The sequence below is a fragment of the Pygoscelis adeliae genome, unplaced genomic scaffold (assembly GCF_000699105.1).
Source record: "Pygoscelis adeliae isolate BGI_AS28 unplaced genomic scaffold, ASM69910v1 Scaffold141, whole genome shotgun sequence".
In the NCBI taxonomy this organism is placed as follows: domain Eukaryota; kingdom Metazoa; phylum Chordata; class Aves; order Sphenisciformes; family Spheniscidae; genus Pygoscelis; species Pygoscelis adeliae.
The window spans coordinates 325,566-340,260 of NW_008824231.1; the positions used below are offsets into that span (position 1 = coordinate 325,566).

The following is a 14,695-nucleotide window of genomic DNA, read 5'->3' on the forward strand; positions in this document are numbered from 1 at the left end:
TACAGCCTCCTTTCAGGTAGTTGTAGAGAGCGATGAGGTCTCCCCTCAGCCTCCTTTTCTCCAGGCTAAACAACCCCAGTGCCCTCAGCCGATACTCATAAGACTTGTTGTCCAGACCCCTCACCAGCCTTGTTGCCCTTCTCTGGACACGCTCCAGCACCTCAATGTCTTTCTTGTAGTGAGGGGCCCAAAGCTGAATGCAGTATTCAGGGTGCAGCCTCACCAATGCCGAGTACAGGGGCACGATCACACTTCTCTACTCCTGCTGGCCACACTATTTCTGATACAGGCCAGGATGCCGTTGGCCTTCTTGGCCACCTGGGCACACTGCCGGCTCATGTTCAGCCGGCTGTCAACCAGCACCCCCAGGTCCTTTTCCGCCAGGCAGCTTTCCAGCCACTCTTCCCCAAGCCTGTAGCGCTGCATGGGGTTGTTGTGGCCCAAGTGCAGGACCCGGCACTTGGCCTTGTTGAATCTCATACAGTTGGCCTCAGCCCATCGCTCCAGCCTGTCCAGGTCCCTCTGCAGAGCCTTCCTACCCTCGAGCAGATCAACACTGCCGCCCAACTTGGTGTTGTCTGCAAACTTACTGAGGGTGCACTCGATCCCCTCAGGGTGCAGTTAATCCCCTCAACATGCAACATACAAAGCAGAATTTGACCTTTAAAGTCCCTGCTGTTTTAACCACTGGCCTAGAAAGTAATACAAAATTAAAATTTATTTTGTAAGAAAACTGTTTTGCAGGTAAAAAAAACACCTGCAAAACTGTTATGAATAGCTCAGTAATGTTAGGGATGCCACAGATGGTAAGCAGTCCACTAAGATAATCAGAGGAGATAGGATTGTTGGAATGGTTCCTCCATTCCTGTAGCACTGAACACTGCTAATGCTCTCCGAGCTCTGCATACCCTCTGCTAAGCATTCTTACAGTGCTTCTGTCAGTGACAAATGAGCAACTGAGGAAAACACTACCTGTTTTCAATGTATGAAGCTTTGCACTTGACTGATTGTACATGGACTTCTGTGGTCTCCATTATTAGATTGTAAAATCTGCAGTCAATATAATTAAATACTCTATTAAAAGACATACACCTGACCCAACTGCATGTTCGAAAAGAACCACCTATATAGAATCATAGAATCATAGAATCATTAAGGTTGGAAGAGACCTCCAAGATCATCGAGATATATCATCCTAAGAACTGTCAAGCAGCCTTAATTTTGAGTGGCATCTTTATCTCCTCCTATAATAAACTTTGGGCTAAATCTCCATCAGATTTAGTTTGGCCTGGATCCAGTGAAGCTACTGCAAATCCACTGAATCACTGTTGCTCATTTACAGTGCTATCAGAAGAAGCAGAATCAGGTTTACAATCTCTTAAAAATGTGATTTTTAATGCTCATTGAAATCACTGGTAAAAATTCCATTCACTTCAGTGGTGTATGCTTTAATGGCTATTTCTAATGCACCATTATTAAATGAGGGTTTAAAAGGATGTCTGAATGCTACAGCTTCTTGTACTGGCCAGATGATTTAACAGCTCACTGCCATCACGGACAGCCCTGCTTCTCTATGCAATCTCCTCCATCGACCAGTCTGTTGCTCTCCCTCCTTTTTTGGTACCAACACTGGGTCTCATCATAACCTTACATGAGACACTGTATCTCAGTAGTCTGGAAAAAAATTGAGATCCCAAACTCCAGGATCCCAGTGGGGAAAAAAACTCCCAATTTTCTGCCAGATTGGTGAGTTAAATCAGTTCACAGAAGAACTGACAAGAGCTGCAGTTAATGCATGGAAAGGCACAGCATGGGGCAAGGCAGGTGGGGAAAGTAGAGTTCCCCTATTTAGAGGCACAGAGCTCTTATTTCAGCTCACTGCACTTGCAGATCTGTAGCATCACATTTTCTGTAGAGGTGATTTTACTGCAGCCACTGCAGCAAAGTTTCCTGTGCTCTGAAAAAATTCTCATGTTTTCACATATTCTTTTTAATTGGCTCTACCCCATTTCATAGTATGTCATCCTGAATAGCTGATTGTCCTGAAGTCTTTTAAAAAGTCTGAGAGAAAAGAATACAACCCAGGCTACTAAAATAAAGTGACACCACATTGTGGTTTTATTCCTGCTAACTTTAAAATTTATATGGAGTTTTCATAACAAGAAATCAGATATTAGAACTTCTCATGCGCATGGTTAAAAATGATGTCAATTTTGACACTGACGGAACATACACCAATTAACTGGGAGCTGAAGGGTGAGGTTGCTAAAGCTCTCCCAGTTACAGAGCTTTTGAGTATTAAGATAAATTGCTCATGTGCAGATGTTCCATGAAAAGTTGTCCAGAGCCAAAATAAGTATTCTGTATATTTTTATGAATTATTATATCAAGTGTTTGCAATGCATTAAGAAATTTTAAGAAGTATCCCAATTCTGATATAAAACATCTAGCCTTCTGCCTAAACTCTGCATAAAGTTTATCTTCCCTTAAATATACTTATTGTGCAGCTGAATATAAGTGGAAGTTTTGCTTCAGAATGATATACAGATAGATCATTTTTGGTTAATATTCACAGAAATTTCCTAGTATTGCTACATCAACTGATCCCAATGATCACTCACTGTGGCCATGAGCAAAGAAGGCGAAAATTGTTGCCATCGGTTCCTGCGAGTTCTGGCCAGACTGCCAATGTACATCATTCTTCATAGCGCATTTGGTAATATTCCATGTGACTCAGAGAGGAACAAATCCAAAGACCAAAACAGTTGGTACTGAGGACTGGACTTCCATGTTATACATGAGGGTTTTGCCAGGGAAGGGGTTCTTTCAGACTAGCTCTAGTTCAGTCCCATGAATCGAACACTCACTGATGGTTTGCACATTTTAGATTTCCTCCAAAAGGAATCCAGCTTGCAAAGTCAGAAATTGCTCTGTGATGTGAGTGACAGCATGAAGCAGAAGGACTATTGGGAGATCCACTTCAAAAGTATATTGCTGGTCCTCATTCAAATGCTAGTTCTTGGTCCAAATAAGTAAATAAACCAAGTGCTCGAAGTGTGTGAGGCATTTCCCAAAGAGAAGAGCTAACATCTTTCTTTTCCCCACCTTGCAGACTAGATAAACTGCAACAATACTGGGAAAACACTGAAGATCAGCACAACAAGCATATTGTTCACAGCCCTTTTTATCTGATCATTAATTTGTAAAGGTGTTTTATTATGTCTCTACTATGTTTCCTCATCCTACAGCTTACAGAAATTGTGAGAACAAGACATCTTCAGGAACCAAATAAAAGAGAGAGAACAGAGAGATTTTGTAGCATGGATTAAATAGTAGGACTAGCATCAGGTTAAGAAATAGATTGGGAGGACAACGTATGTTTCTGCTTTTATTCTGTTGCAAAACCTGCAAAATCCCAGAGAAGCATCAGATGACTTTTATTAGGAGTCCTTACAAATAGGAAGGAAGCTTGGCTGTCAGGGTGCTGAGAAGGGCTACCAACATCAGAGCTACCAAAATAAAAACTGATGTAGAGACTCATCTTCCAGTATTTCTTATCTGGTGGTTGGTCTGTGTGACCTCTTCTCAAAGCCCGTATTTTAAGTGCCCTCCAAAATAACAACAATCCACAGACTTTCATCCTGCAAGTCTGACTGTGGAAGATTATTGGTTATTTACCAAATCCTTTTGTAAAGATTATAGCTTGTATTGTGTTGGCTCCTATCAATAAAAGAACGTGTTCTGTAGAGACAAACAATATTAAATGACTGAGTATATGATGAGATACAATAGCTTGTTTAATCTTAGGAACCTATAAGCATAGAGATCAAAAACGAAAATAAAGTGAATAAATTTTCTCAACATGAATAAATGTACAGGCATAAATGTCTGCAGGGATTATGTTGCCTTTTAAGAGCCAGGCACAATGGACAAAGAAATTTAAAAATATAAAGCAATTAAGCAGTACATTTGCTGACATGCTGCATTAGCTACATGGCAGGAGTTTTAATTTAGCTTATTCTAATTTCATCTTTGCTATGCCTTTGAAATATATTAGCACTCCTTTACATGTTTTCCTAAGCCCTTGTCTAAAAAGCTGAACGTAAATGAAGTGAAAGTAGGTACTTTGATCTTCAGTCTTACTGGAAAAAGAATTATATGCATTGTCATATCAGCATATGATTTCCTCTTGAATATATAGGCTTTGCTGATCCACGGACTGCAATATCAAATACATCTCAAAGCGGTTTACATAATGCACTTCACATCTACATGAATGGCTCCATGTCCCAAGTACAAGGTTCTGCAAATGATCCTATCTTTGTACTACACCATGCATTTGTTGACAGGTGAGTTTAATTCTTCCTGGTAAACCTAATTTATTTTGTGTTTTTACAGTGTGCTTTTCACCTACATTTCAAAACTACAAATATTTTACATGCCATTACATGCACAGCATTTTCAGTCATGTAGAATTGAGCTCTGCTATTATTTGAGAGCAAGTGTCTTTCCTAACCTGTCTGTATGTTCACTGGATTAAATATAATTTGAACAGTCGACAAATGCATTCAGCTTTTATTACCAAGGTAAAAATAGTTATTCAATGATGTCATAGTGATTAATATATATGGATGTGTATGTCAGGAAGTTTGGACTAAAAGTGCGTGACTCATTTTAACACAACTATAATCAGTTGGAGCAATTCCTTTACATTCTAAATGTCAGTGCTGTGTTGATTTCTATTCCATAAGGAAAATCCATGTGTGCTATTCATAAATAAAGAAGAAAAAATTCATATTTCAGTGTGACAAACAAAATTGTGACTGTCTCTTGATGAAAAAGAGTACAGCTGTGCAGAATGAAAGGAAAGCAAACAGAAGGATATCATGTTTATTAATAAGAAAGGGTAGGGGAGCACAGTTTTGCAATAAAAGAGTGAAATTGCTACGTTAAGGACAGCATTCCAAGATTTAATGGTGACCTTAAAAATTTCTGTGTCACTATAATATGTGCAAATGGCTACAAACAATGTACTGTGGACTGCATTACACCAAACTGTGATGACTAAAGAGCTATAAAAAAGAAAGTTAGCTGAACAAAGGACTGTAAAAGCCACAGAAACAACACTTGTTCTGGACCAGTTTAAATTTTCTTACTAATCTTCCTCTACTTTCCCACCATGCACTGGCCATGACTTGGCTACTGGAATGCTTAGAACAAAAGAACTATCATCCTGTACAAACTTTTGGGACTCTCAGAAATTTGTATGCTCAGTTACCTACTGACCGAGACCCTGCCTGCACTTAGCAAGGCGCTTATTCAGATGGAAACCAAAATGGTTTCTTTTTTTGGGCCACTGAGACATGCAGCACAGGAGGGATGCAGATTACATCTTGCAGACATCATCTTGCAGTGAGGTTCTTTAGTTTCAGGCAGTTCACACCAAAACTCTTATATAAAACTTTATCGTATTTAACCAAAAAGCTACTCAGTATAAAAGACAAATTTGAAGTTGCGTTTTTTCTCCTTAGTTTATGTATTTGATGAGGTTGTATTCTTCATACTTTACCCATCCAGAAATAGGGCATCAAGTCTAAGCAAGTCACTCAAGTGGCAGTGGAATGGTTCCTTCAAAGGGTGACCCACCTGTCTTCTGCTCCTAATACCGTAGGGTATCATATCATAGAATCATAGAATGGTTTGGGTTGGAAGGGACCTTAAAGATCATCTAGGATAATCTAGTATAGTCTTCTGGAGGTGTCAGTTTTGAAACTCTTTTCTGTGAAAAGCTTTTCTTCAGAACATTTTAAAAGTTAAACAGTGTAGCTTAGCTGTGGTTTAGCGTATCCACCCATTGACTGATTGACAGGATGGATGCACAAAGGTTCCGGGAGTGGTTACAAATTTCAAGTTTGGCACCTGGAAATTAACTTTCCAACATCTAGGCTATTAAAAAATGGATCAATTGAATAGTCAGAGAAAAGGAACACGGAAGGGAAAGCATTATGCTCCACAAGATCAAAAGAATTGTTTTCCTTAGACATTCACGCTTGTATAAGACCTACGCATCTCCTAGCTCCCACTCATTGCAGGGCTTAAGTAGCACCTTGGTCTTCATGCTGACCCCTCCCACAGAGGAATTTCAGTCGCAGTCATTATGAGCCCCTGGAAATACTTTTCATAAGTGTCGTTGCTATCCATTTTAGAAGGCAAAATTATTTGCAAAAGATAACATAATTAAATCCTGCTAGTGTTGAAATAAATCACTGCACAAGCACTGTGGGACCAATACAGATATCCATGATGCAACCTCATCGCATCTGTGACAGAAAGAATGTTACCAGTGATCTGCAGCTGCTGTGTACATGGGCTTTAGTACACATGGATGGAAAAACTGATAATAATGTTGCCTTTTGTATAAGTGACAGAAATGCATTAACATGATTAGGGTTACTTAGCAGCCTTATCCATGACAGATTAATCATGCTTTTAGTTATAATTAATAAGTAGGTGACTGATAGGTACGTACAGTACATTTAAAAAAAACCTGTTCCTCTCCTACATAGACTTTAAATCTGAAGGGCTGCAAAGAAGTTCTTTTCTGAGAGGCAAGCAAGAATACAAAGAATGGAGGAAATGGGAAAAACAGTCTCCACAGCAGCAGAAGCATTTTTTTTTGGTCCACATCAACTTTTCTCATTTGGGCAGAACACTTTTGAGCTGATTGCTATCACTACATTTGGGCCAATGGGCTTTTAACTAGCTTTTTAACTAAATCTTCTGCTGAGGACAACATCTTTTCCAGGACTTGGTGAGAACATGGAGAGTTGTGAGATGGGGGTTTACTGGCAAAGGGTGTAAAAAGACTGAACACCAGCAGCCACAGGTCTGCTGGGTCTTGCAAAGGCAGGGAACAGCTCTGTGTCAAGAAATCAAGAATGGTCCAGCACTTTGAGCACCCATGTAGGACCCAGAAGAGGGATTCCTCACTCCACTGCAAATTCCTTGGGTGAAACTGAGCGTGTAGTTTGCTCTCCCAAACTCACATCTCCTGGAGATGTGTTTCCTTCTCAATGATCTCAACAAGACTTTTGAGGAGCTGTTGATCTGAGCTTCAGCTAATCCATCTGTAAAGTGGGTGATATTAGATGCCTACACAACAGGGATGCTGTTAGGGTAAATGCATTAACGACTGTGAAATGCTCAGTTACAACCATAATAGGAGTGATAGAAGTAAGGCAATAGATCATTGGAACTGATTTTACGTAGAAACATATGGTACAGAGGAGGATAAACAAGTGTATACGGAGTCTGCTGACAGGTGTGAGCCAAATGTTAGGAGCTGCTTTCCAAACTGAGCAACAGTCAGCCTCCCATCTGCTACCCCCCAGCCTGATGCACAAAACGAGGGAAGGATGGATGGAACAGCGGTGTAGTTAAGAAGATCTCTCAGGTGAAAAGCAAAGTGTTTGCTTACAAATGCTTCCCTTTTTTTAGGTCATTCTCTTTCAGCAATGCAGAAGTACGAAGGTACCCAGGCAACAGCTTTCTTAGCAATGGTAAATCAGGCTCCATGCCTTCTTATTTGCTAGCTATAAGACCTAGGGATCAGACCTCAGTGCTTGGTAAAAGCAGGTGACCACCCTGAAAATTATTAATTGTTAATTGAATGGCTTTAAAAAAAAGAAAAAAGATGCAAGAAAATATACATTCAGCAAAAATGAAAACTTTTTTAGCTCTGTGAAACATTTCTCTTAATTGCAAATCTCTTTGCTATTCAGATATGCTCTACAGTCAGCACAAGGAAATAACAAGGGAGGAGTCAACCCACTCAAGCTGGAAGGAGCAGCTGCACAAGCAGTGAAAGGAAGGGCCCACAGTTCCACTTGAGCTCACTGGGGTGTTTTCTTTGCTCTGAAAAGGAACTCTTTCCACTTTGTCAACTTTTCAGCCTCTCCATCCCTGTAGCCACATAGTGTCTTCATCCCTGCACTTTTGCCCTTGGAATGTTTCTTCAATCTTTCTTCTCATTTGTTCTGTACCTCTCCCTTTCTTGACTTCCACATCCCACCCCAACAGTTCCCCTCGCAAACTGCAAGAAAAACTAAATAGCAATGGGGAAAATAAGTCGCCATTAAAGATCTCCATACTACTTCATATCTGGACAACAGCTAATGCAATAGAGCCCCAGTTCTCATCTCGTTTCTAAGTTCTGCAGTAATGGACAGGGTTTATTACAATACTATGGGTGACTTTTAAAGGCCCTGATTTTAGAGCAATTTAAATCTGATTTTCTAGAGAAACACAATAGGGTGTAGACTTTCAGTCTCTTGCATCTCTAAAATCTAGACTTGTTAGACTACTTGTACAGCTAGACCCAGATTGTCTGTTCTAGTGGTGCCACCACTACAGCACCTTTTTCTCCAGCTTTCATGAGTAACCGAACAGCGCAGAACACTGCTGCAACCATTATTGCATTAACCCAATGTTCTGTTCATACCCTTATACTATTTCTTTGCTCTCTGTCACGTCAGATGAACTGCTAGTCTCTATTTTTCAAGGCCCTTCACTGCCCATTCCCAAATCATCCCTCATTCATTGCTAAGGAACTCACTCACCCCTTCAATAAGTTTGTGATATCAATCTCTATCTTACATCTGTTTGGCATTCAGACAAGTTCCTCCATACTTCTGGTTGGGAATTGTTCACCCTATACATCCACAGGTTCAATCACTGTTCTTTCTTCGGCATGATACTTGCAGAAAAGCTCAGACACTAGTAAGCTGAAACTTTCACTTAGTGGGTGGATCGTTGTGGTCCCACTGCATGGTGCCTAGTCCTCCTCCCATCTGTTTGTATCCGTCTGTTGTCCTTTGTCCTATGTGTATATTATAAGCTCTGTTATTAAGGGACTGTCTAATTGTGCTGGTCTGTGCAGCGACTGGCATATTCTTAGCCTCTGACTATGGCTCTCAGGTATCAAAGCAACATGAGCAACTGGAGATAGCAATTGCTTCATTTACAATCATATGAAATGGCAATGACAAGAGACAGCTGGACATCCCTGTTGATGTTGTTGCTTCAGTTACTCTTTTGCTTGCTATCACACAGGACTAAATCCAGGGGTGGGGTGTGTGTGTGTGTGTATTTGTGTGTGTGCACAGGTACTCTGCTAAAAGTAATCCAAGTCAAACATAAGGTCACATAGAAAATGGAGACACTCTCATTTACAGCCACTTACATACATGCACACTTCCAAGAGGGTGCAGGAGAAACTCTCCTACGCATCAGTTTCAGAGCCCAATGAAAATGCCACTAATTCTGCCTGATCAAGGCAAATGTCTCTGTGCTGTTCAGCAACATCAGCTGCCATGGACTCCCTGCAGGATGATAAAACAACCCCTTCTGCTTCAGTGGCAGGCTGGAGCTGGGAGCTTTAGGAAATGCCAGGCTCTGGCTTATCTGAGGATCTAACAGTAAAACGTTCCTTATCACATTGCTTATCAGTAAAGTGTTAAACTGAAAAGCATGTATGGAGAAATATATGCAAAAATACATTAGAACCCAAAATCTACACATCCTGATTCGCATGCCAGCAATGCCCCGTTCTCTAAGCCAACTTTATGGATACTTTCAATCCCTGTGGACTCAATATACTCACCTTCATGCCAGTCCCTTCTCCTTCCACTCCAAAAAAAAAGTTAGCATTATGTCAAAAGTGATTTTGTTGGAAAATAATTTAACAAGAGGAAATTTGATTTTCACTCCCAGGAGATGTCAAAATAAAAGCTTCTTATTTTTACTCTGTTTTTGAAACAGAACATTTTCATTTTCTCTTAAATGTCATCTCAGGTTTTTTAAACCAAAAAATGGCACGAGAAAAACCAAGTTGTTCTCTTGTTTTGAAATGTTGACAGGAAACAAGAACTTTTTTTAGCAGTTAAAAACTATTTGCTTCAAGAATTTGGAACATTTTGAGTGAAAGCATTCAAAAAGAATCATTAGAAATTCTTGTAAGGCAACACTAGGTTTCCAGACTTGTTTAATAACACGAAACAAGATTCATTCCTTACCCTGAACTGTCTCCAGTGGGAGACAACACAGACAAACATGAGGCCTAGGAAGTATTATCCCCATTTGGTATATGGAAACTTAGAGACACTGAAACAAGTGACTTAAGCACAGCTGAGATGGAGATTGTAATATGATGATATATCAGCTAATAATAAAGCAGTGTAAAAATGGAGAAGTCACTGCATAAACACTAAGCGTATGATTAATTTTCTCCCTTGGTATGGGCACAGCAAGACTCTTATTGCTTTCTGAAGTATGTCTGTAAAAAATGATGACACAACCTAAAAGTCGTATTTTTCTGGAGCTGAATGAACTACGGCTTGGAGCCACATGAAATCTGTTAGACAAAGGCAGGTCAAGAGGCTGCCATTAGCAATATACCTCCTCCCACAGTAACAGTAAACACACAGTTCTTCTGCATTGTGTCAGCTCAGGACCTTACTGTCTGTGACCAGCACTGTATCCTCCCAAGTGTCTGCATAAAGGCAGTGGATGAGGTGAAGTTGTCTCCATAATTATCCCTGGCATGAAGGTGAAACATGGTTAAAGTCCTTCCACTCAAAGGAAGCATGAACATCACTGAGCTACTGCTATGCCCAGGGGTAAGCAAGTACAGCTTTTATGAGCAAAGCCCCTGGGATTTGCTCCTGGCCTAGGGATGTTTTGCACCGTTTCCAGAACAGAGCTGAGATGATGGTGTTTAGCAAGACAGCCCCTAATGCTCCCAAATACTACTTTACCTTCTAAAAGCTTTTGCGTTTTTCTAATATGTGTTTTGATATGTGGCAGCTGAGTGAAATCTTGTGGAAGCTAGTGGATGTGACAGTCATTTCTTACTCAGGATACATGTCCATAACCTTTAGGCTGTCTTTTGGAATTAAACATCTGAATGTGCTTGGCACAAAAAAATTGAACCGTGTTCAGCACGCAGCAGAGATGGGATAGGTGGGACAGTACCAGTGGGGGCTGTATGGTTTCAGTGGTACTGTATGCATACGCTGAATACACACAAGATGGATAAAGAGGGAAAAAAAAGCCCTTCAGAAGCAGACAGGGAAGGCAGCAGGAAGCCAAGGACAGCTGGAATGGTACTTAAATGTGGTGATTGTAGAGTAGTAGCAAAATATCCAAAGAAGCCCCCATAGACCATTTTATCTGTAGGGCTATGAATCGTGAGGAACTCTGTGTAGGAAATTACCTTAGACCTTAGTCCTCCTGTCCCAGGGAGCTCCCTTGTCCCCTGGCACCTGGGCTAGTGAGAGTGTCAGCATTGGAGCTGTTGGCCTGCTTGCACCTTAACTACCTGTTAACACGTAGGCCTGCATCAGAGCCACAGCTAGCAGAACTGCTGGTTTCTACCTCTAAGGAAACACACCTTCAGCACTGGCTAAGTTGTATTCTTCTCGAGCTGCAATGCAGACACCTCTTTTTGAGCCCCACTTATAGTCAGTACAGACTATAGTCAAAGAGTCACTGACTAGTGACCAGCTCAGCTGCAAACATCTCTGCTGAGGCACCTCTTTGTCTTTTGGTTGGATGAGTCCACTCAAAATACTTCTTTTTATCTCTACACAATACCTAGCACAGAGGGTTCATTTAAACTCAAGTTCAGAAATTACTATTGTACAAACACCCACAACACATGTAATGTAATGGATGTATGACCCATTACTTGTGTAGGTAATAAGACTGAGTCTGGGAAAGTTATCTTCCCACCTCCAAGCTCTTGAGAGAATTAATTACATTTTTGCAATGCATCCTGGGTGGCAGTTGCCTATCAGATCTCTTCTCCCTGACTCATGTGTATTACATGGCTCCTACTGGGAAGAGAGCCCTGATCAGCATGCACAGCTATGTCCCACCAGCAGGCTCTGTGGCACAGCGGCAAGGTAGCCCAGCTACCCTTCTCTGATGCATAACAAAATCACCTCATTACCAGCAGCTGCTGTGCTGGAAGCCAACAGAAACTAGATCTGTTTTACCAGGAGGGACATTAGAGGAAGAAAACTGCTCTCCAGCACAGTGTTTCATATGGGGGTGGGCCAGGAGTCACTTTGGTCACAAGCTTTATTGGCACACAAGTATGAGATACAGGGCAGAGCAGTACTGAAAGGGTGGGAAACTCAAGCATGGAAATTTTTAGAAATGAAAGCAGGGAAGGATGTGTCTTAATTTTGTTTCCCCTTGGCAATGCCTACAAATGTGCAGGACACACACTCCCTCTGTTACCACAAGCCCTCGGTTGGCACTGAACCGAAGCTGTTAACCTTCCCCTCTTAACCTCTCAGGCTTAGTAGAATGTTAACCAGAGCTACTCAGCTTATTTGATGAAGCTGACTCACTCAAAGTGGGCTCAGTATGTGGGTAGAGTGAGTTCACATCTACTGCAAAATACCACATAAATATATCCATGGAAAGCAGAGTGTAAGTGGGAAGGTTGGGATGTTGCTGAGAAACACAGCTCCCCAGTATCTCTCCTTTGATATCTCTGTGTCTGGGGCTGAAAGGCAAATCACACACCGAGATACTGAAGCTGGATTCCTAACATCTATTTCAGTAAGGCTGGGCAGTTCCTGCTACTGCAATTGCAAAGCACCCAAAGGGATGCAGGAACAGCCTTGGATGGTCACACCACAGGTCCATATAACATTTACCATGGCTAGACTGGTGGCCAGAAGCAAAAGTGAAGGAGTATATGTTTAGAGCAACCCTTCTCCAGAAGGCCTCCCTGCTTTGCCCATTGGACAGATAGGAGCTGAGTCTATATAGTACACTTGAGGTTGCATCTGCATCTAAAGTAACCTACACTCTTAAATAAGTCCTCTAACAATTCACAGATAGACCATACAGAATCAGAGACAGAGAGAAATAAGGACGAGGAACAGGCTCTGGACATAAATGTTCTTTTTATCGATTAAGCATATATAAAATCTATAGTGCTGCTGATTCACCTTGCTTTAGGGGAACGGCAAGAAGAAAGTTAAACAGACATCTTCTGGATTGTATGTGAAATACAGTAGTCGACAATCTCACCTGCCATGTCATTATTCAGGCTAGATGTTTGTAATGACCCATCCTGCTCTTAAAAATCAATAATATAGGAGGTTCAGTTCAAACAGTCCCATTTAAAGTGTATGTTTCGTATCACTCTTACTGCAAGATTTTAGTTCAGCCAATGCAGTTATAGAATGGATGACTTTGTACACTACATACTATGCAAGCAATTAGTGGTTTTTAAAAGGAAAGGTTACTTTGCCCTGAAACTTGGCAAAAGCCGCATGGTTAGTCTTCACCTATTCTCTTAATGCTGGAGGAGGAGAAAGCTCTCTCTGTGACACAGCGATCAAGACAAGCTCTGATGCAGACAGCTAGCATAGTGTTGAATTTCCTTCCTGCAGCACTTCTGCAATAATAGCTGCTGTAATTGTTCAAATTATAAAAAATCACAGGAAAACATGGTACTTTTCTCACCCACGTGTAGCTACCTTCTATTCATCAAAAGAAATTATCACTTTGCCACCGTAGATGTGATTTATATATTACATGCCCTTGTGAACCTCAATAATGACAATGTCTCAGTCTCAAAAGAATTGAATTACAGAGCACAGGAGTGGGTTATGTAGAGTCAGTCCAGCTACTTCCACAGCAGTCCATTTTAATCTGCTTGTTATCTTTCTCTTCAAGGAAAACTAGTTATTAAACTTTGGAGCAGCTGGCATTTGTACTATCTCTTACTTCAAGTAAAAGTAAAAACAGTGATGTTTTTCTGTTAGCTGCAAACCGTGGCAAAGATGAACCGGAGAAAGTTAACTCAGGATATACACTCCAGCAAATGTTATCTTTTATTTTACATGCAACACATGGTTGCATTTGTATTTCCTTATTTACAAAGCACAGAGGACACACTATCATGTCTTGGGTTTTGCAGTGTTGGATAGCATTGGAGACCTAAATCTGAATGAGAAACAAATATTTCTAGCCAAAAATTGCCCTGGTTTGACAGCAAGGGGTGAAACAACACACATGATGACAGTTATTTTAAGGAACAAGAATTTCTCTCCTGCACCTAGGAAGAGTCATTGCCGGCTTTCATTGGTGTAAAACAGAGGCTGGCTTGACTAAGAAAAGTGATAGAGTTTAGATCAGACATCTGACTGAATGTCAGCCCAGCTAAGCCTCACCTAAACTCACCATTTCTTTCCAGTAGAGGTGAAGAATAAGCTTCGTTAGGTGTTAGCTTGCTTTGTCAATAACTGGGTTATGATGAGGCCCTACCTTGTCCTACGCTAGAGAATACTGACATTCCTCTGCATAGATTCCTGCACAATTTTCAACACTCAGCTCCTGCCTTTAGTGTCATGAGCAATGTGTCATGCTCAGCTTATCCATTATTTCCTTTTCCAGTAGGAATAAAGCTTTTTATGTTGTAATCCATCAGCCACTGATCAAATATAAGTTGGGCTCAGCACTTGTTGGTTCAGGCTACACAGTTTTCTAAGAAGGCAGAAAACAAGAATATTTCTGTGAGGTTCATTGACTGGGAAAGCGGGTTACAGGGCTGCCCAGCAGGTTAGGCTTTGTGGTACAGAAGCCGTGCCCCAGACTTACACGCAATGGCATC

The 14,695-nt window shown here is 41.0% G+C and overlaps 1 protein-coding gene across 1 annotated transcript in view; it reads left to right on the forward strand.

The window, feature by feature from the left end:
* Positions 1 to 14,695, forward strand: part of TYR (tyrosinase) — a 48,768-nt gene that overhangs the window by 15,639 nt on the left and 18,434 nt on the right. Inside the window, exon 3 of the mRNA XM_009334831.1 lies at positions 4,202 to 4,349. Coding sequence (XP_009333106.1) covers positions 4,202 to 4,349 — 148 coding nt within the window. The remainder of the gene's footprint in view (positions 1 to 4,201; positions 4,350 to 14,695) is intronic.